At 47.8% G+C, this 24,778-nt stretch overlaps 1 protein-coding gene across 19 annotated transcripts in view; it reads right to left on the minus strand.

Annotated features, from left to right (window-relative positions):
* Positions 1-24,778, minus strand: part of GREB1 (growth regulating estrogen receptor binding 1) — a 161,887-nt gene that overhangs the window by 13,898 nt on the left and 123,211 nt on the right. For 17 of the 19 annotated variants that reach the window (XR_013526164.1, XM_078348497.1, XM_078348506.1 and 14 more), the window contains 8 exons: positions 18,389-18,728; positions 16,815-16,930; positions 14,149-14,348; positions 12,724-12,813; positions 10,056-10,690; positions 7,958-8,060; positions 3,683-3,841; positions 1,747-1,889 (listed from right to left, as the gene is read on the minus strand). Coding sequence is in view for 17 of the 19 variants with exons in the window: in XM_078348497.1 (XP_078204623.1) it covers positions 1,747-1,889; positions 3,683-3,841; positions 7,958-8,060; positions 10,056-10,690; positions 12,724-12,813; positions 14,149-14,348; positions 16,815-16,930; positions 18,389-18,728 (1,786 nt within the window). In the remaining 2 variants the exon portion in view is untranslated. Of the gene's footprint in view, positions 1-1,746; positions 1,890-3,374; positions 3,842-7,957; positions 8,061-10,055; positions 10,691-12,723; positions 12,814-14,148; positions 14,349-16,814; positions 16,931-18,388; positions 18,729-24,778 lie in introns of those variants that run through there. The other 2 variants (XR_013526165.1, XM_078348510.1) reach the window with 2 other exon arrangements.

Raw genomic sequence — 24,778 nt, forward strand, 5'->3', positions numbered from 1 at the left:
AGCACAGGCTGCCTCTCCTCCGCCTCTCGCTCTGGTGTCTGTTGATGCAGCCCGAGGGCCTGATGCCACCAGTCACTCCTGACACTTACAGGGTGACTGGGGACTGACGGTCATCATCAACTCCAGCCTCCACTTCCCTCTTCCCTACATTTCAAAATCCAGAACGTGCTTCACTTGCCTTGAAAGTAAAGCTACATGTCCAAGAAACAACACGTTAGGAGAGTTTATCTGGAACAAATGAGATTACTGATTATTTTGACCCTTAAAAAATGGTTCCTATGTTCTTTCTTTCATCTACAGTACAATCGCATACTCAGTGCTGTGGCCCTGGCAGCCAAGCTCAAGGTCAGGCAGATGGGATGTTTCTTCATTCCATGTGGTTCAGGGAAAAAAAAGAAAAAATTAAAAAAAGACAGGGGCTGTTTCCCTCTGCAAAAGGGATGGAAAGAAAGGCCAGTGCTCTGGCCTCAGGCCTTTCTGGAAGCGGCCCAGGACATCAGCTACCCTACATGCCTCTGCTCCCCAGCCAGGCATCTGACTGGCTCCCCCAACTCCGGCTGCCTCCCTCCACCCTTCTCTCTCTTGCTTGGGTCTGAAATGAAAGGAAATATTCAATATAAAATTCTTTCCCCTGTTTATAAATAACCAGCCTCACAGGCCTTCCAGACACCTCCATAAGTCTAAATGCAGCCCTGCCCACACTGGGTTCCACCTGGAGTTCCTGCTGAGAGTCCTTGTCCCTCCTCATAGTGCCCACCAGGCATTTTGTGGTCTGGCCTCTGCCTGCCCTTACAGCTTCCTGGCCAAGTGTACCTACCCTGAAGTCTAGGTTCCAGAAAAACCCAACCCATGTCTCTTCCCATCCCCTGGAAACCCCACCTCCCCTCTTCCATGCACGCTGTCCCTCTCCCTTGATCTTATGAATTCTTGGCCCCTCGGCAAATTCTTATTCATTCTTCCAAATCTTCTCTCTTCCACTCCCCACCCAAACAGGATCCTCATTTATAAAACAGGGACAATGAGATTTAGTGTGAAGTAAATAGGACACTAGACAGGACCGTTCTCATCTGGCACACCTTGAGTGGCTTGCAGGTCTGGCTTCAGGTGACCAGCCAGGGCCTGAGGCAGCCAGAGCCCTGGGTCAGGATCTTTATCCATTTCTATGTGTCCAGGATAAATATTTTCCATTGCATAAATGGTTGGGAGAAACTGATATATAAAAAGTGCCTAGGCACATTGCTGGCATGCAGTAGGTGCTCAATAAATACAAATCCCTCCCCTTATCAATGGATTTCTGTGCCTCAACCATAGGACTCTTTTTTTGCCTGCTTCACATCATTATGTTTTGCTTACATGCAAATCTCCCTCCTAGACTGAGTGTGGAGAACAGGGACAGAGTCGATTCAGCCCTGCCCTCCCAGTGCCTGGTACAGGATAAGCACCCAGTGAGCATCTCCTGCATAGGACTAACTTCTGAAATTGCTGGAACCTGAAGACGACAACCACCTCCACAGTCAGGTAACTTGGTCACTGATAAACACACAACCCCAGGAGAACTGTAGTTCTCTAGTTCCAGCAATAATTTCACAGACAATTGAAAAGAAGTGAGGATGCAAGTAGATCAGGAGGCTAGGGCTTCCAGAACTCTCTATCTCCCACTCTGGAATGAAGGGGTGAGAGAGCAGGAGAATGGACAGACCACGTGGGCCAAGGTGAAACGCCTGGCGGGGAGCTGCTGGGGCCTACCTGGTAGCGGGGGTGGAAGCCCATGTACTGGTGGCACTGCTCACAGTGGTGGTATGTGTTGTAGGCTGCGTACTTGGACAGTCTCATCCGTGCCGTCTGACGCCGCACGTAAAAGTCCTCTGGCTTCCGGGACATCCCTCTGTCTGCACCAAAATCCCCAGCATTACAAACCAGCAGGGAGCAAAGCAAATACTATCCCCTGCCGGCTCAAACAGAAACCAAAATGCTCAAAATGAGCAGACAATAGTATTCTGTGTGGTTGGTGAGGACTGCATCTCACCTCCCCAGGCCCTGACGTGACAGCTGGTCAAAGGACAACAAAGTGTCAGCGGGATGAACTAATAAAAGCAGTGTCCATATGTCTTACTGTGTACCTGAAAACATGTCGTCAGCACCTATGTAAGGATCATTCACATCATTATGTTTTGCTTATGTGCAAAACACAACTATTTAAATTGATTGCCAACTTAACATGCCAGCACTGAATGCAGATGAACTGCCCTTTTTTTTTTTTTTTTTTTTTCCTGTTTCTTGAAGACAGGGTCTTGCTCTGTCACCCAGGCTGGAGTACAGTGGCAGGATCTCAGCTCACTGCAACCTCCACTTCCCAGGTTCAAGTGATTCTCCTGCCTCCCGAGTAGCTGAGATTACAGGTGCCTGCCACTACAATCGGGTAATTTTTGCATTTTTCTAATAGAGACAGGGTTTTGCCATGTTGGCCAGGCTGGTCTCTAACTCCTGACCTCATGTGATCTGCCCACCTCAGTCTCCCAAAGTGCTGGGATTACAGGTGTGAGCCACCATGCCCGGCCCTCCTTGTTTTTCAAATGACCTCGCAGATTTTAACACTCAGCCTTCATTAGAGACGCCTACAAGAAGGATCCTCTCGGAGGATAAATAAGTTAAACTTAGCTTACTATAACTTTTCATTTTATAACCTTTTAACTCTTTCTTTTGTAATAACACTTAACTTAAACACATTGTACAACTGAACAAAAATGTTTTCTTTCTTGATGTCCTTATTCTACAGGCTTAATATTTTAAATGCAAGAGATCTATTCTGACAGCGAGGAAGATAAACTTGTTGGTTTAAAATGGAGACTGGTGGGTCGTTGATATGGTTTGTCTGCATCGCCACCCAAATCTATCTTGAATTGTAGCTCCCCTAAGTCCCACGTGTTGTGGGAGGGACCTGGTGGGAGATAACTGAATCGTGGGGGCGGTTTCCCCAGTACTGTTCTTGTGGTAGTGGTTTTATAAGGAGTTTCCCCTTTTGCTTGGTTCTCATTCTCTCCTGCCTGCCACCATGTAAAACATGCCTTTCACCTTCTGCCATGACTGTGAGGCCTCCCCAGCCATGTGGAACTGTGAGTCCCTTAATTCTCTTTTTCTTTATAAATTACCCAGTCTCGGGTAGGTCTTTATCAGCAGCGTGAAAATGAACTAATATAGTCGTTTCCTTCCTCATGGCATTTACCAAACATTTCTAGTCTAAGTTTATAATCGCACTGACCCCGGCACACTGCAGGTCACAACACCATGGATGTTGGGGACCCCTAAGGGGGAGGGAAAAATCAAGACACTGAGGGAGTAGAGCGAACACGTGTACTCATTTCGACAATTCCAAATTAATAAGTAAACATCCACCATCTTTTATTTTCTATTAACCAGAGCCTTCGGTATATTCTGATGGTGACAAATCAGCCAGGGTGTTGTCATCGTCACTTAGCACTTCCTGAGCAACATGCCTTCGATTCGTGGGTTTCGCATTCCTCCCTTCCTTTCACAGGGAGGTGGGGACTTCAGTTCTGTACTAGGTACTGCTGGTTAATTCATCAAGACCTGATTTCATGCCTAACAAAATCCAGCTCATCCCTTTAAGAGGCTGTGCCCATGCGCTTCGGAAGAAGGTGAAACAAGAGATTCCAAGTCTGACCTTCACTCTTTATACTCTGATGGTGCGAACAAATCAGGCTGGCATCTTCATACTTCGGGTCGTGAATGATATAGTCAAAGGACAACTTGTTGAACAGCTCCAGGTCTGGCCAGGGGTCACTGAGCTGGAGATAATGCCAGTCAGATTCTTCTCTGAGGTCTACAAGGTTGGTAGAAACACAGATGTGACAAAATAGGAAGTGAAAATGATTTACAGTCACACGTCGCTCAGCAACACAGAACACGGTCTGAGAAATGCGACATCAGGTGATTTTGTCATTGTGTGAACATCCTAGACACAGACCTACACGGCACAGCCTGCGACACACTAGGATATGTGGTGTAGCCTACAGGTTCGAGGCTACAAACCTGTGAGCATGGGTGTCCAATCTTTTGGCTTTCCTGGGCCACACTGGAAGAAGAATTGTCTTGGGCCACACATAAAATACACTAACACTAACAATAGCTATTGAGCTTAAAATAAAATCACACACACACAAATCTCGTAATGTTTTCAGAAAGTTTACGAATTTATGTTGGGCCACATTCAAAGCTGTCCTGGGCCACATGCAGCCTGTGGGTTGAACAAGCTTGCTACACAGCACGTTACTGCACTGAATACTGCAGGTAATTGTAACACAATGTGAAGAATTTGTGTATTTTGGCCAGGCACCATGGCTCATGCCTGTAATCCCAGCACTTTGGAAGGCCAAGGTGGATGGATCACCTAGGGTCAGGAGTTCCAGACCAGTCTGGTCAACATGGTGAAACCCTGTCTCTACTAAAAATACTAAAATTAGCCAGGCATGGTGGCGGATGCCTGTAATCCCAGCTATTCGGGAGGCTGAGGCAGGAGAATCTCTTGAACCCAAGAGGCAAAGGTTTCAGTGAGCCGAGATCACACCATTGCACTCCAGCTGGGGCAACAAGAGAAAAACTCCATCTCAAAAAAAAAAAAGAATTTGTGTATCTAAACATAGAAAAGGCATGAAGAAAATATGGTATAAAAAACTGAAAACGGTGCACTGTTCAGGGCAGCCACCACGCATGGAGCTTGAGGGACTGACAGTTGTCCGGGTGAGTCCGTGCGTAAGCAATGAGCTAATGGGAAGGCCTAGGACATGACCGTGTGCTACTGTAGACTTTAAAACACTCTTCTCTTAGGCTACACTCAAGCTATAAAAGATAGTTTTCTTTCTTCAATCATAAGTTAACCTTAGCTTACTGCAAGTTTTTTACTTTATAACCTTAACTTTAACACTTCGCTTAAAACACACACAATGTACAACTGAACAAAATGTTTTTTCTTGATATCCTTACTCTACAAGCTTAATATTTAAATTTTTCTCCTTTCATTTTTTAAATTTTATTTTATTTCTTGAGACAAAGTCTCACTCTGTCACCCAGGCTGGAGTGGAGTGGCACCATCTTGGCTCACTGCAATGTCCACCGCCCAGGTTCAAGGCTCTGGAGTAGCTGAAATTACAGGTGCATGCCACCACATGTGGCTAATTTTTGTATTTTTAGTAGAGACAGGATTTCACCAGGTTTGTCAGTATGGTCTTGAACTCCTGACCTCAAGTGATCCACCTGCCTTGGCCTCTTAAAGTGCTGGGATTACAGATGTGAGCCACCATGTCCGGCCTGACTTTTAAAACTTTTTGTTAAAAACTAAGACAGACACGCACAGACACACACTCTCGCCCAGCCTTTACGGGGTCAGGATCATCAATATCACTGTCTTCCACTTCCGCATCTTGTCCCACTAGAAGGTCTTTAGGGGCAGTAAAACTCATGGAGCCGTCATCTCCTGTGATAACAATGCCTTCTTCTGAAATGTCTCCTGAAGGACCTGCCCGAGGATGCTCTGCAGCTAACTGTTTTTAATAAGTAGAAGGAGTAGACTATAATAAATACATAATGTATGGTAAATACATAAACCAGTAACCGTTGTTTATAATTATTAAGTGCTATGTACTGTATATAACTATGTGCTAGACTTTTTATAGTACTGGCGATGCAGTAGGTTTACACCAGAATCGCAAGGAACACTTGAGTAATGCCTGTTGCTACAGCCTCACGATGACTACGATATCACTACGTGATGGGAATTTTTCAATTCCCCTAGAATCTCATGGCCCCTCCCCGCCCCCCCCATCACAGATGCAGTCTGTTGACCAAAACCTTATTATGTGGCACATGACTACATCTTAAATGTGCACAAGAATGAGGCTTGGAGTGGAACTGTTATTGAGTCTGTGGGTTGCTGGGAAACCCCATTGTATCTGCAAGGCTCTTGACATATATTCTGTTTTCAGGATTGTTCTAACAAGGTGAGAAAGAGCATTCAGAGCTATCTCCATCCACAGGAACAGCCTTGTGCTCTGTTTGCTGTAAGAATGGGTTTGCTCCCCTGTCCCTAAGTTTGACTTCCACTCCCAGTCGTGACCCAGCGGACCTCAGCCCTGTGATTCACCCCAGCGCCATCCCCCAAGGTGATCACACTGGTGGCCGATGCCAGCAGAACCTGCATAGCTTCTCTTCTTGCCGCTATCTAAATGCCCCCAGCCAACATGGCTCAGCTTCTGTCACTTCACCTACAGAAAGCCTCTCCAGTGCTCCAGCCCTGGGGCTTCTCCCTTCTAATGCCAACAACACTCATGGCCCAAACCACATTTTTCCATTTGCCTCATCTCACATGGCGATTACTGTAGTCTATGGTGCTTACAAAATGCCTGTAAGCTAAAAGGTAGACAAATCCAGTTGGCCCAATGCAAATGATAAAACATGTTGATTATATTAAATACACATCCTACTATATTACACACATGGGCAGAGTGCCTGTCCATAGGAAGGCAGGAGAGAAATGCCTGTTGTGTATTTAATAGGTCTTGCCCAGGTGAGGTGGCTCACATGTGTCATCTCAGAACTTTGGGAGGCTGAGGCAGGCGGATCACTTGAAGTCAGGAGTTCAAGACCAGCCTGGCCAACATGGTGAAACCCATCTATACTAAATTATAAAATTTAGCCGGGCATGGTGGCACATGGCTATAACCGCAGCTACTTCAGAGGCTGAGGCAACAGAATCACTTGAACCTGGGAGGTGGAGGTGGCAGAGAGCTGAGATGGCACTACTGTACTCCAGCCTGGGTGACAGAGCTAGACTCTGTCTTAAAATAAAAAGGCGGCGGTGGGGGGGGGTCTTTGTGCTCTGTGTGTATCACATTTAATCCCCATAAAACCCTATAAAACAGAAATTATCCCTATTCAACAAACGAGCACACTGAGGCGATAAGAGAGTATTTAAGATAGTGGGCTTTAACACTCAACAAACGGGGATCAAATCCTGTCTTTGTCACTGATAGGTCCAAGAAAGCAAGGAGACAAATTCAACAGGGCTGCAGATTTCATCTGAAATGTGGTTCCAAAGTGTGGGGAACCCTTGGAAAACCCAGAGCCAGGCTGGAGAGCCTCTTCTTTCCCAGGAGGGAAGGCCGAGGGCTGGATGGGCTGCCTTGGCTCCAAATTTTCTCCAAGTCAAAAATCGAAGCACAGCTAACAGTGTCTCACCAAGTGCCCTTCAGACACTGGCGCAGCTGGCTGTCAACCTCTCCATGATGTAGACAGGACTTGTCTGACAAGCTCTCTCTCCCAGTGCAGCAGATTGATTGACCAGACCAAGTTTATGAGCCACTGGGAGGAGGGATGAGGAGGAAAAGAGGAGGTATTTTATATGAGCACAAAAGGGGTGCTCAAAAAGAGGCTGACCTCAATCAAAATACTCTGTTCTGGAAACGAGAACAGGATTTCCCCCACATTTCACGTATTTCTATCTTGCCCCAAGACACTGACCTCCCTGCTCAGTTGCCTGAGTGAGAAACGTCCCCCGAGAGGTAAGTCTGCTTTGCAGAGGCAGCAGTTAAATCTAGTTCCATCCTGCCCTGCCACCACCCACTGGGTTCCCAAGCATGTGTTTTATCAGGAGAGTGGAACATCTATCTCACATGGTAATTCATGCAAAGCAGCTAGCTCAGAGCTCCACCTGTGGAAGGTGCTCCGTAAACACTTCCGTATTCGTACTGTATCCCTACAGCAAAGGCCTGAGACTGAGAAAAATGATAAGAAAAAGATAAACAGCACCCCCTACAAGGCCCTTGGGACGAGTCTGATCATGAATCTGAGAATTCCATCTAGAAAGTGGAAGATAAAATTAAAGTCACTTGAGAAAGTGATGAAGGTGATTCCAAGCCCCCGTAACCCCAATCGAATAACTCACTGATATTGATCTCCTCCTCGTCATAGACATCCACTTCTGTGAGCCGAACAAGCATCCTGGACAGGACACTGAGGAACTGCAGGTAGGCACCTGTCTTCCCGATCTGTAAAGGTATGGGAGTCAGAGCCCACAGTGAAGACGCCCCATCCACGTGCCAGGCACCGGCTGAGCACCTTGGCATGCCTCCTGCCATCTGCCTCACTTAAAGATCCTGTCTTTAAGATGAGAGCCCCATGGATGCAAAGACATTTGAAGGGAACAAGTGTGGCAGGTGGACAAATGGACTCCCCTGAGCATGAGGATTTTCCTGCTTAAATATTGTCGCAAATGCCTCTCTAGATTGTAACTAGGCACATTTTTAAGCGGTTAGAAATAGGACTTTATCACAACCTGAAGAAAGCCTGCTTCAAAAACATAGGATACTATAAAACATAATGCCTTATGAGTCTTGCAAATTGCTTGTCTTAATATGTCTGTACAGGATAGCAACATTTGTTGTATAAGACACACAAAAAAGTGCTTCTCATTTTTCTCCTAAATCTAGGAAAAGAACAACTTTCTTCTTCCCTTTCTTACTTCCTGTAGTACAGAGTTCCCTGATGCCCCAGCCCAGCTTCAGGCTAGCATACCTCCTATTAATCTTAGTTCATTTTGGTTACAACTGATTAAGAAGCACCCATGGTCTGGCCCAGGACCCTCTCTGCACCCCCATATAAAAGAGCCACTCCAGCCAGGAGCAGTGGCTCATGCCTATAATCCCAGCTCTTTGGGAGGCTAAGGCAGGCGAATCATGAGGTCAAGAGATCGAGACCATCCCGGCCAACACGGTGAAACCTCGTCTCTACTAAAAATACAAAAATTAGCCAAGCATGGTGGCACGCACCTATAGTCCCAGCTACTCTGGAGGCTAAGGCAGGAGAATCACTTGAACCTGGGAGGTAGAGGTTGCAGTGAGCTGAGATCACACCACTGCACTCCAGCTTGGGCAACAGAGCGAGACTCCATCTCAAAAATAATAATAATAATAATAATAATAATAAATGAAAATTAAAATAAATTTAAAAAACCACTCTAGGGATGTGTTTTCCAAGCACTGAACCCAACGCCTGGTTCATGCTAGAACTCAGCAAATACCAATGGCAATAACCTTACAGAGGAAAATGACATCCAGTCACAGAGACAACACCTGAGCTGCAGAAAACAGACAAAGGCTAACAATACGTAATAGCTAAAGCACTTCTACAAATCAACGAGACAAAGTCAGATGGCCTAAAGGAAAAACAAATCAGAAAACCAGAAAAGCACCGAAAAAGAAGTATCAATGACCAGTGAAAATATCAGAATATGTCAATCTTACTAATAAAACTGTAATGTATTATTTTTCACCTATTAAACAGACAACGATTTTAAATTGATAATATCCAATAGCGTGAGGGTATGGAAGAAGGGAGATTCCTTGGTAAGAAACATTTTCTTTCATCCTTTTTAAATCAGAAAAAGTAATATTGTTCATTCTACAAGTTTAAGAAACAAATGGATACTGAACCGCATCCCAACCCCAAGGCCCAGCTCTGTTCCAAAGAGAGGGTCCCAGTTTCCAGCCCTCCTCCTCCCCACAGGCTCAAGCCCAGGAGATTCTGCCATTGAGAGGTGAAATGGACTTTTGTTGTTAGGGAAACACCAAGAGTTGGAGGACAGCTGAGACGGGGAAACAGAATTGCCAGTTCTCCATTAATGGTCCACTGAAACCTTCCGGCAGAGAACTGAGTTTCGTTTGTATTTGTCAGAGAACACGTGCAGCACCCAGGAGGCTGAGTGAGATGGTGTGGGGATGAGGAACTGGCATCTGATGCATCCAGAGAGGTCTCCTGTCCGCCCCCCACATCACACAGAGGAGGAACGGAAGCCACCAGCCCTGAGCGGCAGATGCGTCCTGCCCTCCTCCCCCTGGTCCTGCCCAGGACATCAGAGAAGATTCCACGAGGGGAAGGGTGAAAAGTGAAGATATGGAGGTGGTCGCCCCCAGGCCTGCCCTCCGGGTGGGAGTGTGAGGACACCCCTTGGCCGGGGCTGTGCTGGGGCAGCCAGCGACACCCACCTGAGGGGGGCCGCTGAGCAGCAGTCTGCGGGGGTGGAAGCCATCCACGCGACCCTCGGCCCGGTTGCCGTAGTCCATGTGGCTGGGCCGGGGCACCGTCCACTGCCGGTAGTAGAGGGACTGCTCGGTGGATGTCATGGTCTTGCTGAGCAGCGGGCGGAAGGAGCTGGCCCACATGACTGAGGGGGAGGGCAGGAGGGAGGCGGCCTTGGGCAGGCCACTGCTGTCGGTGGACACGACCATGTCATACACAAGCTTGGGCAAGAAGACAATGGGTGGCTGGCGGCAGGCCTTGGTCAGGGAGCACTGGGAGGCCTGCAGGACCAACGTGCCGGCGGCGGGCGCCACGGGCGAGGAGGACAAGCCCGAGGAGGAGGAGGACAGCTGGGAGCACGATGAGGTGATGGACACCTGGATGCTCCTCTGGCCGGTCCTGAGGCTGCAGTCCGGCTGGGGAGTCAGTCCGGGACTGTGCCTGCTGATGGCCGACGGTGGCCCCTGACTGGCCCGGGGCCTCTGTTTCTCACCAGGGGCTCTGCCCTCCTCCGAGGGGCTGCAGGGCTGGGGCGACCTGGCATGCTCTCCCTGGGGGAGCCCTGTGGGCTGGGCCAAGGACTCACCGCCCAGCGCTGAGCCTGAGGAGAGATGAACTTACTCAGGGATGTCCCATCCCCAGAGTGACCCATCCCAGGAGCGACCCATCCCAGGAGCGACCCATCTCAGAAGCGACCCATCTCAGGAGCGACCCATCCCCAGAGTGACCCATCCCAGGAGCGACCCATCCCAGGAGCGACCCATCTCAGAAGCGACCCATCCCAGGAGCGACCCATCCCCAGGAGCGACCCATCCCCAGCAGCGACACAACCCAGGAGCGACCCATCTCAGGGGTGACCCATCCCGGGAGCGACCCATCCCCAGAGTGACCCATCCCAGGAGCGACCCATCCCCAGAGTTACCCATCTCAGGAGTGACCCATCCCAGGAGTGACTTGTCCGAGGAGTAACCTGTCCCAGGAGTGACCTAACTCACAAGTGACCTGTCCGAGGAGTGACTTGTCCAAGGAGTGACCCAACCCAGGAGTGACCCATCCCAGGGGCGACCTGTCTCAGGAGTGACCTGTCCCAGGAGTGACTTGTCTGAGAAGTGACCCATCCCAGGAGTGACCTGTTTGAGGAGTGACTTGTCCGAGGAGTGACCTGTCCCAGGAGTGACCCATCCCAGGAGCGACCTGTCTCAGGAGTGACCTGTCCCAGGAGTGACTTGTCCCAGGGGCAACTTGTCCCAGGAGTAACCTGTCCTAGGAGTGATTTGTCCCAGGAATGACCCATCCCAGGAGTGACCCATCCCAGGAGTGACCCATCTCAGGAGTGACCTGTCCCAGAACTTGCCGGGAGCTCCTGTTTCTGCCCCAGGCTCCCAGACCCAGTGTCTGAGGCTCTGGCTTTTCTGACTGAGCTCCAGCCTAAGAGGCAGGGCTTCTTTCAGTCCCAGAGCTCTGGGCTGAGGGTGAAGAGTGCTCAGGGCTGACTTCATCAGGGGCACCTGGGAGGGAGACGCCAACCCCCTTTTGCACAGGTGCGTGAGGTGAGGGAAAAAGAAGGGTGGCCCCAGATGCCTCCTGGCCAGTCTCCTGGTGGGCTCTGACCTGTCCCCGTCCCCAGCCACACAGCAGCGACCCTCAGCCACTTCCCCAGCCACAGCTAGGCACCCCCCACGCAACTGGGGCCTGTGGCCACCATGCCCCTCCCTGCACCCAGGCCCTAAGTGTCAGACCCCTGAGCCTCTTGACCCTCAAGGCTTCCTCCATTGCAACACTCCTGCAAGGCCGGCTGAGGGTCAGCTGTTCTCTCAAACCTGTGGTGGCCTCACCTACTCTGAAATCTGCCCTCTGCCTTGGAAGAAAATTACAGACTTCTTCACATGTGGAACCATAACACATGTGTGTGAAAAACGACTACAAAATAACATATCTTTTATGAGAATGATGAGTTAGCTTCCTGTGGCTGGTGTATGTTTATCCTTCCGTGCCATCCAGATATCAGCAGGCCCTCATGATGCTTTTAGTGGGAAGACAGGGACACTCTTTGATGTTTATGGTCCTGACTGCTCTCGAGGAGACAGGGGAGGAGCCCTCAGGGCAAAGACCCTGTGGAGCCTGAGTGGAGCCTGTGGCAGCACTGCCCACCTGCTGCAGCTCTGGCTACAGGGAGGGCTCATGAGCTTGTGCTGCCTTTTGCTGCTCTTCCCCTGGTGAAGTCTCCGTGTCTACTTCTCTCCACCAGAACACCCTGGGCTCAGCTCCTCTCCCCACAGGGCACAGGGTTTTCCCAAAGTGACAGCAGCAGGGAGAACAACCAGGGACCCGCCCCTAACACAGCTAGGACTCTGCCTGAGACCCCAGCCACAGTGAGGGGCAGAGTCCACGGTCTTCCCCTGAGGACCAGGGCCACAGAACCCTACAGGCTTGCTCAGAGACTTCAAGCTCTCAAATCCCAAGTTCACCAGAACATTTACTCTCTAGAGAGTACAGTGCTTCAAAGATTTCATTCTTCCCTGTTCTGATGGGAAATAAAGGATCAGCAAATACCCCTACATATGTTTCTTTTCATTCTCTGAAACCTCAAAAACAAGTCCTCTAGTCTGGTCCTCCTTGCATGGGAAGACTCACCGGACGCCTTGGAGGAGAGCGACGAGGATGCTGAGTCATGGGAGCGGGACCTCTCCCTTTTCACGGGGCTTCTCTTCTCCAAGGTGGAGCCTGTTTCAAAACACACACGTCGAGAATGCCCCAAAATCACCAACCCTGATATTTGCCCAGCACTTCACAGTGTGTAAAGCGTGTTCCCATGCATCCTCTGTCCCCATTCATTCACTCATTCACTGCCATATTCCAGGCCCCCACCATGGACAGGGCTCTGAGGAGACAAGAGGGGGTGGCTGGAGTGCTGGGAGGTGCTCTGGGTGCCGCAAATGCTCCTGCCCATGAGACACAGCTGCAAGCTGGTGGAGGAGATGCAGAGAGGAGTCAGAGAGCCCAGGGGAAAAGCAGGGCCTCTCCTGGAAGAGAGAGGAGGCCCTCATTGTGGCTGGGGTCTCATCTGGCCCTTGTCCTGAAGGGCCGCAGCGCTTTCCAGGTGAAGCAGAGAAAGGAAAACTGCAAGCAGCGGGAAGGGTAGCCATGCAGCACAGAGGCCAGGAGGGCAGAGCACAGCCCAGACACTGTGAGTGCAGGCCGGTGCCCAGTGCGGTGGGAGCTGTGGGTATAGAGGAGCAGATGGTGAAACGAAAGAATGGGGTTCCTGAGACACCAGGGAGCGTGGAGACATGCAGCAGACACCCACAAGTGGAAGAATTAAATCAGGGTCTCTGCTGTGCTTGGAAAAGATGGCCACAGGCGGGCAGGCCTTTCCATTTGCATGTTACAGACAAGCGAGCTGAGGCTAGGAGAGGTCCCATGGTCAGGACAGAGGAGGGAGCCCACAGACCCGGGCTGGGCCACACACCTCCTTCCACTCCACAAACGCTCTCTAGTTTTTGTATGATCGTCTGCATGTTTCTTACCACATTGTTGACTATAGTCAATGCCTTGCAATGTTATCACTTATGTGTCCTATTAAAAAGATGGCATCGGATGTGAAGAGTCTGCAAATGAGCCTGTTTTCATAAATCTCAATAATGGACAGCATGCTGAGGAGTGGATTTGCACAGGAAATAAGCAAGCAGACCACACGAGGTCGGAATTCCACCAGCAAGTGGAACAAGAACAGTAAGAAATCTTGAACTTCAACTCTAAGAAATCTTAATTTTTCTTCCTATTAAGAATTCGAGAACTAGGACGAACCTCTAGGGATTTCCACCTTCTCACACCACCAAAAGAGATGGGGAGAAAATAAGGAAAGTCTGAATTCAATGAGAGCTTTGCCATTCCAGCCCACACTGGAGACCTCTCATCCAGAGCTGCTGCCCAGCAGACAGTTCCCAGGACCCTGCTGAACTGGAGACAGCTGTCTCCATGAGCACAGGCAGCCTCCAAGCTCAGAGCCAAGAAAGACGTGCAGATGGGGACACCTAGGCTGAGGGAGCCACCCCTCACCTTCTGTCCCCAGCTCCTCATCCTCGTTGTCTGTGCTGCTCAGCTTCTCCGCATCACTCTCCGAGGCCTCGTTCCTAGTCCCCTTCTCCAAGGGAACCTCGTTGCTCACAAAGTAGGCAGCCAGGCCCAGCTCCTGCTCCAAGGCTGTTCTCACCAAGCATGAGGAGTTTATCAGTCGCAGGTCACAGTACCTCAAAGACCTAGCAAGACACAGAAAAAGGCGTCTATTGAGGGCCTTCCACAAACAGGGTGCTGTTCCCACTGCTGCAGGCAGCACTGATCGGGACCACAACCTGCCTTCTCGGTGAGGACCCAAGGACTCGTACACGTGGAAGAGCCAGCAGTGTATGGCAAGCTTGCAGCAACAAACTCGGTATAACCATGAATATTTGGGGGCACCCACTATGGATTTAGCCCTGTGCTGCACTAACTTTTGGGTCAGAAAAAAATGAGGCTTGAACCTGAGCTCTGCTACTTCCTAGCAACAGAAGCTGTGACAAGCTGCACAACTTCTCTGAGGCTCTGATGTTGTCATCTGGAAGATGGGAATGAATATTAATAACCATCTAAGTGCACTGTGATAAAGATTAAATGTAATCAGTGGGCATCGAGTTATTCAATACAAGTGAACACATGCCAGGGTACTAGAAATACGATGGCAGTCGAGTCAGACACCAACAAGCAACGCTACCCATGAGCAGCAGAGGAAAGGCCAATGGCGTGCGCAGATTCGGCAGCAGAAACACAACCAAAGCAAAGGGCTTAGGGAGGGGTTTGTGAGGGTTCCAGTGGGGCTCCAAAATGAACTGCTCATGTGACCTCAAGCAAATGGTCGTTCACTGACCCAATCCTAAAACAGGATGGAAATACTACTGCTGCGAGGGGTAAGTTTTCCATGAAAAGTCTATCATGGGCCGGGCGTGGTGGCTGACACCTGTAATCCCAGCACTTTGGAAGGCCGAGGCAGGCAGATTACCTGATGTCAGGAGTTCAAGACCAGCCTGGTCAACACGGTGAAACCCCGTCTCTACTAAAAATACAAAAATTAGCTAGGCATGGAGGCGCATGTCTATAATCCCAGCTGCCCAGGAGGCTGAGGCAGAAGAATTGCTTAAACCAGGGACTTGGAGGTTGCAGTGAACCGAGATAGCACCACTGCACTCCAGCCTGGCAGAGCAAGACTCTGTCTCAAGGGGAAAAAAAAAACAACAAAAGTCTATCACGATGCCTAGTACAAAGAAGGTACTCAGCAAACGCCTGGTCAAATCTCAAAGAGGTTAATACATTGTCTCAGTCCTTAAGGAGTTGAAGAAGAATTCATCCATGTGAAATAGCAACAACCAAGGTCAGATGTTCTCAGACTTCTTCCCCTGGCCCATGAGTATGCAGCACGCACAAGGGCCACTTGCTAAAGTGTGGGGCGGTCCCAGGGGAAGAAGCCAGACCTTCTTCTGCTGCCTCAGCCTCCCAAATAGCTGGGACTACAGGCGTGTGCCACCACGTCTGGCTAATTTTTATATTTTTAGTAGAGATGAGGTTTCACCATGTTGGCCAGGCTGATCTCAAACTCCTGGCTTCAAGTGTCAGCCAGACTGGCTTAATCTCAGTTAAGGACTTTCAATTGGTGGGAGGCCATCAGGGTTCCCCTGAGCTGGGCCAATTAGGAATGGAGGTGTCTGTGGCTTTATTTCTTTTCCATTGTTTGCAGATGTGGCAGAACATCGAGGATGTGGAGTGGAGACCCCAGACTTACTTGGAGCTGGAGGGTCTGCCTTGCAAGCCTCAATTTCTTCATCCGTAAAATGAACTACTGAAATAGTACCTTGCCCCCAGGAGTAAAGTGAGAGTAAAACGAAATAAAACATGAAAGGAGAATCTAGGACAGTGCCCAGAACGTAACAGGAACTCCATTGATGCTGGCTTTTGCTATCCTGTTACACAAGGACAGGTGTGCAAAGGCCCTGTGGCAGGCTGTCTGCTCTTCTCCATAGGTAGAAAGTCTCTAAAAGCCAACCCGCCACTACCAATTCAAGAAACTGCCTTACAGGAGGCCCAGTGACCTAAGTCTCGAGTGTCTGCGTGTCTGTGTGGTAGTATAGAGACCCCCCCAGGGGACACTGAGTGGCTGAGACTTTCCAGGCTGTAATGGCTTCAGAGGGACATGCCCTCTGAGACAGTCCACTCTGCACTGAAAGAACCTATTCTCCCCAAGCAGTGTCAGCTGCCCCTTTCCCAGAATGCCTTCTAAGCAGGGAGGGCCCAGGCATTGCAGCAGCCTAGGTACCAGCGGGAACTGTGGCTCCAAGCCCTGGAGAGGACGTGATACTGTCCCAAGCGGAACTGCCATCCCCAACGCACGCAGGGTGCCTCATGGGGAGAAACTGAACTCGGGAGGCATTAAATCCTGGATCCAGCTGCCTCCACCACAGAGCCCAGCCACAGTCCTCACCACGAGCCCAAACAGTGCCTTTCTGAGAATCAGGAAAAGCTGCATGGGCCTTAGACGCCTGCTGGGAAAGCCCCAGTGAAGGCCCCACTCACAGTACCTGTCAATGCCAGTGGTGCTGCCTCCCGGCGGGGCCCGGCAACCCAGCCTGACATGCTCCCCTGAGGGGCCCAGGCAGCCAGCTCCTCAGAGACCCCGGAGGCATAACCCCTCTACTCACCTTGGCAAGGACTCCCCGTGTGGGTCCATCCCACTGAAGATCAGGATGCAAGGCAGACCCTCCAGCTCCAAGTAAGTCTGGGGTCTCCACTCCACATCCTCTATGTTCTGCCACATCTGCAAACAATGAAATCTTTTTCTTAATAATCTTATTTCTTAATAAAGCCACAGACGCCTCCCTTCTCAACTGGCCCAGCTCAGGGGAACCCTGATGGCTTCCCACCAATCGAAAGTCCTGAACTACATCCTCTGACCAAAAGGAAATTGATTTAGACTGGAAATAAGCACACCATCGCTTGGCCACCGTATTCTCAGTCGCCTAGAACATGTAGACTAGCCACCCAGAACATGTTCAAGACGTCTGCCAGCCGACAGGCTCCGGGAAAGAAAGTCTATGCTGTCAGCTGCTGTTTATATATTTTTTTTTATTTGAGACAGAGTCTCGCTCGGTTGTCCAGGCTGGAGTGCAGAGGCGCGAACTCAGCTCACTGCAATCTCTGCCTCCCAGGTTTAAGCAATTCTCCTGCCTCAGCCTCCTGAGTAGCGGGGATTACAGGCATATGCCACTGCATCTAGCTAATTTTTGTGTTTTTAATAGAGACAGGGGTTTCACTATGTTGGCCAGGCTGGTCTTGAACTCCTGACCTTGTGATTCACCCACCTTGGCCTCCCAAAGTGCTGAGATTACAGCTGTGAGCCACCATACCCAGCCAGCTGTCCCTTATGTCTTCCCTTGCTCTCTCCTGACGGTGTTCTCCCTTTCATTGCTGTTTTCCACTCATGTGTTCTTTCCCCAGCCCTCTTGCATTTGCTGTCACCTGCAGGTTGGGTGAGAACCTACTGTGGGCCAGGTGCTGTGCTAGGCTTTGGGGGCTGAGTTCTGTGGGGATGGCCCTTACCCCCCACCATCTGGGGGAGGGGCTGGATGACAGGCAGGGGGCATGGCACTGCACTGTGTGTGGTGGAGGGGGAGGGCATCTTCCTGAAAAAGGAAAGACGCCAAACTGGGTACCACAGGAAATAAGCAGGGCAGCTCAAACCCGAACCCAGCACTTCATGGGCTGAGGCAGGAGGATCGTTTGAACTCAGGAGTTTGCATCAGCCGGGGCAACATATTGAGACCTTGTCTCTCCTAAAAATTTTAAAAATTAGCCAAGTGTGGTAGCACACGCCTGTGGTTCCAGCTACCCAGGAGCCCAGGAGGTCTAGGCTGCAGTGAGCTGTGATCATGCCACCACACTCCAGCCTGGCCCACAGAGTGAGACCCTGTCTCAAAGGGGGAAAATAAAGAACCATCAGCTAAACAAAGAAGAGGGGAAATGGATGCTCAGGAAAAAGAAAGCAGGCTGATGCATAGAGGTCTGAAGTTGTAAGGCAGTACTGCAGGGGTGCCGGGGTGCTGCCGGGGAGGAAGGCAGGGAAGCACAGTGAGGAGGCTGGGGGTGGCTGGGTCTAGGGAAGCCATGCTGGCCATGCTGGGGGGCTTGTTGCCACTCCCTGCCTCTGATGAGCACCCCCCACCCGCTTTCCCAGGTACCCCCAACCCCTCTACTCGTCCCTCTGCACAGCACCTACCCTGAGCTGCTTCACAAAGTGCTTCCCCACGGTGACGCCCGAGCTGGGGCTGCCCAGGATGATCTCGAAATGCTCCTCCAGTGCCAGCCGGGCCCGCACATGGGCCAGCCGCTCATAGGCCACAGCTGCCAGGGGCGAACAGGGCACCCGCAGCAGGACCATGAGTCCGTGGCCACAGGGGCACTGCTTCGGGGAGTTGAGGAGGTTCTGCGTGATCTCCAGCGTCTCCACTGATGTGTAGTTCTTCATCTGCGGGAGGCCGCTCACGGCCATCAGGGCGGCCGCATAGTGCTGCACAAGAACAAAGGTCCTGATCACCGCGCTGTGCAGGCGGGGGAACCTGCAAGGAACACAGAGAGACCATGCCCGTGACGGCCGCACCTGCCGGCCTGCTGCTGCCAAGTCACCCAAGACATCCATCACTCGCACAGGCAGCTATACACAGTTTAGCTATACACAGTTTGTGGCCTCTAGAAGCCTCAGGTTGTGGGAACCTGAATGAGAAGCCTTCTTTAGAAACCAAATGATATAATCCTTTGTTTTTTCCAGCAGGGAAACAAAAACATAGGTTTGTTTTTATGTTTTTCAGCATTTGGCACTTAGTAGCTGCTCAATAAATATCTGTCCAGTGAATGAGCAGATGAAGGAATGATCTAAATGCCTATTTTGTCTCTGTCAGCACAATGTGTGGTTCTCTGAGGAGGTGGCTAATTTGCCCCAAGTTCCTACAAGAAACAGGAGAGCCACCAGCAATCAATATGGAAATGCAGCTCCCAGAGGCCCCGGTTCTAAAGGTACATCGCTGTGTTCACATCAATCACAGTGAATCATTAGAGCTACAACTAAACATATTTGACAGATGAATTACAAATCAGAACTTATCCAGCCAAATCAAGAATCCCAGTTTTTGCTTCAGAAACTGCAGTTACTGTATATGTCCCTACACAAAGGTGGTGGCTGCTCCCGTGACCACCAGCTCTCAGTGGCTCTGACCGGTTAGGGTCAAACAGACCCCAGGGCACCAGTGAAAAACTCAGGCCCCTGCAGATGATGGTGTTTCTCAACAGGAATCAATAAATTCATATCCACTTTAGGCACAATGTTCTTCTGAGTTTACTGAGCTGGAATGAGTCTCCCTGACTAGCTTTTGAAGCAAAGGTAAGGTAGTTTCTCGACCCACGGCCATGCCACCCCGTGAGTTCTATCAGGGCAGCCAGCTCGCCTTCCCGCAGCACTCTGATAGCATTTCTGACATGGTAGTGACATCCCTGACCCTGCTTCCTGACCATCCTCCTCCTTTTCCTCACGCTTCCTTCAGCACTACATCCACTTTGCAGGTCACACGAGCTGGAAGCTGGCCTGGCAAGCTTGCATTACCAATGCTGTCTCAGGAAGGAATAACTGGTTCATTGACTCTGGCATGAAGGGGACTGAGCAGCCCAGGGACTACTCATCCCTGGTGCACCAGTCAAATAATGCCCAGGAAACGGATCACCTGAGGTCAGGAGTTCAAGGCCACTCTGGCCAACGTGACAAAACCCTGCCTCTACTAAAAATACAAAAATTAGCCGGGTGTGGTGGCACACACCTATAATCCCAGCTACTTGAAAGGTGAGGCAGGAGAATCACTTGAACGCAGGAGGCAGAGGTTGCAGGGAGCCGAGATCACACCGCTGTACTCCAGCCTGAGCAACAGAGTGAGACTGCACCTCAAGATAAATAATAAATAATGCCTATGAAGAAAGAAAGTGCAATATGGAAAATGGCCTCTGCTCAAAGGACAGAGACTTCTGCTTCTGGCAAGATGGAGCAGAAGGGATCAGATTTATCCTCCCATCTGAAACAACTGAAACATAAATGAAACAACTGCATTTCAATACATGGGCCATTAGGTAGTGAAAGACAGTGACTCTAACGATGTGAAACAAATTAAGTGAGCCCCCCAGCTTCTGCCTACAGTTTCTGGGATGCACTCAGGAAGAGGGAAGCCTGGCAAAGCTCAGTGTTCTCCCTGAGTTGAGGGAAAGTATCGGATTCCAGAAAAACCAAGGCGTCCAGAGATCACAGGGCAAAGTACCAAAGAGGAGAGATCTGCAGAGGTCCCCCTAAAGTCTTCAGCTGATACGAGCAGTGCACAAATGTAAGGAAATGACCCACAGCCAAAACAAGAATCCTTTGGTTGCAAAAGAATTAAAAGGAACAATGTCTCGAGCTCATGCAGGGCTGGGAATAGTTCCTGTTTAATACGCAACACCTTGGAATCATGGAACACTGTAGAGTACTTACTCAAAGAATTTGGTCTCAGTAACGGGCAAAGTTAGTGCTACATTAAATCTGGTCGTTCCCAACAAAGTTTAAAAGCAAGACCTGGAAGGATTCAACTGTGTCCAGGTAACTTAGTTATATCCCAGAAAGAAACTCAGTATTTATAGACATACAAATATATCTAGCGCCCAGGAAGGCAAAATTCACAACTTCTGGCATCCTCTCAGAAATTACCAGACATGTAAAAATCAGGTAAGTATGATCCATAAAAAAGAGGGGGACAAACAATCGATCAATAGAAACTGATCCAGGAATGACACAGATGACAGAACTCACAGGCAAAATTAAAACAATTATTTTAACTATATTCTGCATGATTAAAAATCTAGAGGAAAGACTGAACTTGTTGAGTAGAGATATGAAAAAACACAAATCCAATTCTAGAGATGAAATCTTCAATGTCATAGACAGAAAATAAACTAGACCCTGAATTCTCATGGGAGCTATGATCTTTGTATGTGACCTTGCCCTGCCAACCACAACAGATCTGTTCAGGTATGGAAACCCACCTCAAACTGAGCCAGTCTTCTCTTGGGATTTTTCAAAGTATAAGAAAGAATAAGTCCGCCTCTGGAAGCTAGAGACTGTGAGGCTCAGCATCAAGCAGTGGTGATGTTTCAGTGCACGAGGAAGCCACTGTGCACTGAGATACAGCAAAGTCATCATACAGATACCAAAGACAACATGGTCTGGACAGTGTTTGAATACTTAAATTGTTAGGTATCTCTGCTGTTCTATGGGTATTTATTCAACCTTTCCTATTATTTTATGAGTCAATACATCCCTCTTTGTTTCTTAAAAGAGTTCAAGTTGAGTTTCTGTTACTTGCAACAAAGAATCCTGGTTAATAAACATAACTGTGTATCATCAATGTGTATGTACATCAATGTATGTGACAGCTGAAATTGTCTTCTCTTAGGAATCTTGTCATAAAACTGTGCTTTTGTAAAACATATATATAATGAAATTGGCAGCATATTAGATAATGTAGAAAATAAGATTAATAAACTTGAAAACACAGCAATAGAAACTAAAATGTCCCAGCACTTCAGTATGCCAAGGCAGGAGAATCACTTGAGGCAAGGAATTCAAGACCAGCCTTGGCAATATCGCAAGAAAAACTTTTAAAAATTGGCCAGGCATGGTGGCCTGCACCTGCAGTCCCAGCTATTTGGGAAGCTGAGATGGGGGGATGGCTTGAGCCCAGGATTCTGAGGTTACAATGAGCTATGATCATGCCACTGCACTTTAGCCTGGGCGACAGCCCTAGAAAGATTCAGTCTCTAAAAACAGTAACAGGCCAGGTGCAGTGGCTCAAGCCTATAACCCCAGCGCTTTGGGAGGCTGAGACAGGTGGATCACAAGGTCAAGAGATCGAAGCCATCCTGGCCAACATGGTGAAACCCTATCTCTACTAAATACACAAAAATTAGCTGGGCGTGGTGGCACATGCCTGTAATCCCAACTACTTAGGAGGCTGAGGCAGGAGAATCACTTGAACCTGGGAGGTGGAGGTTGCAGTGAGCTGGGTTTGTGCCACTGTACTCCAGCCTGGTGACAGAGCAAGATTCCATCTCAAAATAATAATAATAATAATAATAATGCTAAAATCAAACAGGAAAAATAATAAAGAGAATCAGGGAGCTATAGAATAACTTCAAGAAGCCTGAAATGTGTATAATTGGATAACTTTAAAGGGGGAGAGAGTGGAAAGAATAAAAAATATCGAAAGAACTATGGCTAAAATATTTTCATATCTGATGAAAATTCAATTAATTCCAGCATAAGAAACATGATGAAAACTACAAGGTATAGCTACACAAGTTGCTTAAAATTCAATAAACTTTTAAAAATTTAAATACAAAGGTGAGGACAGCAGATTTCTGTTTGAAACAATGCAATTCAGAAGACAGTGAAGCAACATCTTTAATGTACTCAAAAGGGGAAAAATGTCAACCTATGATTTTATATCTAGGCAAAATATCTTTTAAAAATGAGGCAAAATAAAGACTTTTTTAGATACAGAAAAGCTGAAAAATTTCATCATCAATAAGAAATGTGAAAGAAAGTCCTTCACATATAAGGAAAATGATACCAGATGGAAATCTGGATTATGCAATGTAATGAAGAGTGCTGGAAATACTAACTACATGGGTAAATATAAAAAGTGTTTTATCTTATTTAAATAGCTTTATAAGATGATTGACTGTCTAAAGCAAAAATACTGTGGAGTTTATAACATATAGAAGTAAAATGTATGACAACAAAAATACAAAGTCTAGGCAGGGAAAAATAAAGTATACTATTATGAAATTTTACACATAAAGTGGTATATCATTTGAAAGTAGACTGTGATAAGTTAAAAATATATACTATAAAGCAACCACTAAAAATCACAACAAAGAGTTATAGCTGAGAGAAAGATGCACAAAGAGAAAGGGAGAGAAAGAGATCACTAAAAAAACAGATGAGACAAACTACAGGATGGCAGATTTAAACCCAGCTGCATCAATAACCATGTTAAATGTAAATGGTCTAAATATTCAATTAAAAGGCAGAGATTGACACATTTGATAAAAAAGCAAGTCTCAACGATAAGCTGCCTACAAGAAACCAAACTTAAACACAAAAAGAGAAACACGCTCAAGGTAAAAGTATAAAAAATTATAATCTATAGTAACACTAGTCAAAAGACAACTAGAATAACTATATTAATATCAGAATAGATTATAGCACTACAAATAATATTCTTTGGGCCACTTGAAAATAATAAAGGAGTCAACTTATCAAGAGACCAAAGATGATACACAAATGGCAGATAAACATAGGAAAAGATGTTCAACATCATTAGTCATTGGAGAAATTAAAATCATGAGTTACCGCTTCATACCTATTAAAATGAACAAAATTAGAAATACTGATCATCAGGTGCTGACAAAGATGTAGAGCAACTGAAATTCTGATGGGAATGTAAAATGAACTACAGTTGACCCTTGAATATCACAAGTTTGAACTTCAAGGGTCCACTTATATGTGGATTTTTAACCAAATGCAAATCAGAAGTACAGTATTTTCTAGATGCGAACCCCATGTACATGGAAAGCTGACTTTTGCTTACATGTGGATTCCAGAGGACTAACCATGGGACTTGAGTATTCATGGATTTTTGTATGGCAGGGACAGTTCTGGAATTAACTCCCCATGTATACCAAGAAACAGCTACACTTTGAAAAACAATTTGACAGCTTGTTAACAAGTTAAACACACACCTATCAGATAACCCAGCCATTTCACAACTAGGTGTTTACAAAGTCTATGTCTATACAAAGCTTTGTACGTGAATGTTCATAGCAGCTTTATCTGTAATAGCCAAAACTGAAAAACAACCTAAATGCCTCTTAAGCAGTAAACAAACTAGTATGACCATAATGTTCTATTCTAGAATACCAGCAGCAAAAAAGTACAAATTATTGATATATAAAAGAACATGGATGAATTTCAACATAATTATACGAAGTGAAAGAAGTCACACCAAAATCAGAGTGCATATTGTATAATTCCATTTATAGAAAACTCTAGAGAATGCGAACTACTCTGCAGTGAGAACAGGAGGAAGGAATTACAAAGGGGCAGGAGGAAACTTTGCTTCATTATTTTGTGGTGACCATTTTACCAGTCTATATGTGTATCAAAATGTAAATTGAATACTTTACATAGGTATGGTCTACTGGCTGTCAGTTAATTCCCCATTAAAGCTGGTGTGGAAGAATAAAATAAAGACAAGCATTGTAAGCAGGAACCAGTGCCCAGCTCCAGACAGCACCCCTTAGGTCAGACACATCAATGTATCCCAGCTGTGGCTCAGCAGAGAACTATGCTCACCCCTAAGTCTCTGTGGTAGGTCCTAAAGGAAATAAGTTCCATAGACAATATATTAGAAGAAAAATCAGAGTTGTCAAAGGTCTAGAACTTCTGTTTTTAAGTCACAGTAGGTTTGTGTCCAATTGGCAGTCCTACCAGCAGTTTTCCCAGCTGTGTGCAGGCGTTTATGACACATGGAGGACT

The sequence above is a fragment of the Callithrix jacchus genome, chromosome 14, assembly GCF_049354715.1.
Source record: "Callithrix jacchus isolate 240 chromosome 14, calJac240_pri, whole genome shotgun sequence".
Lineage (NCBI taxonomy): Eukaryota > Metazoa > Chordata > Mammalia > Primates > Cebidae > Callithrix > Callithrix jacchus.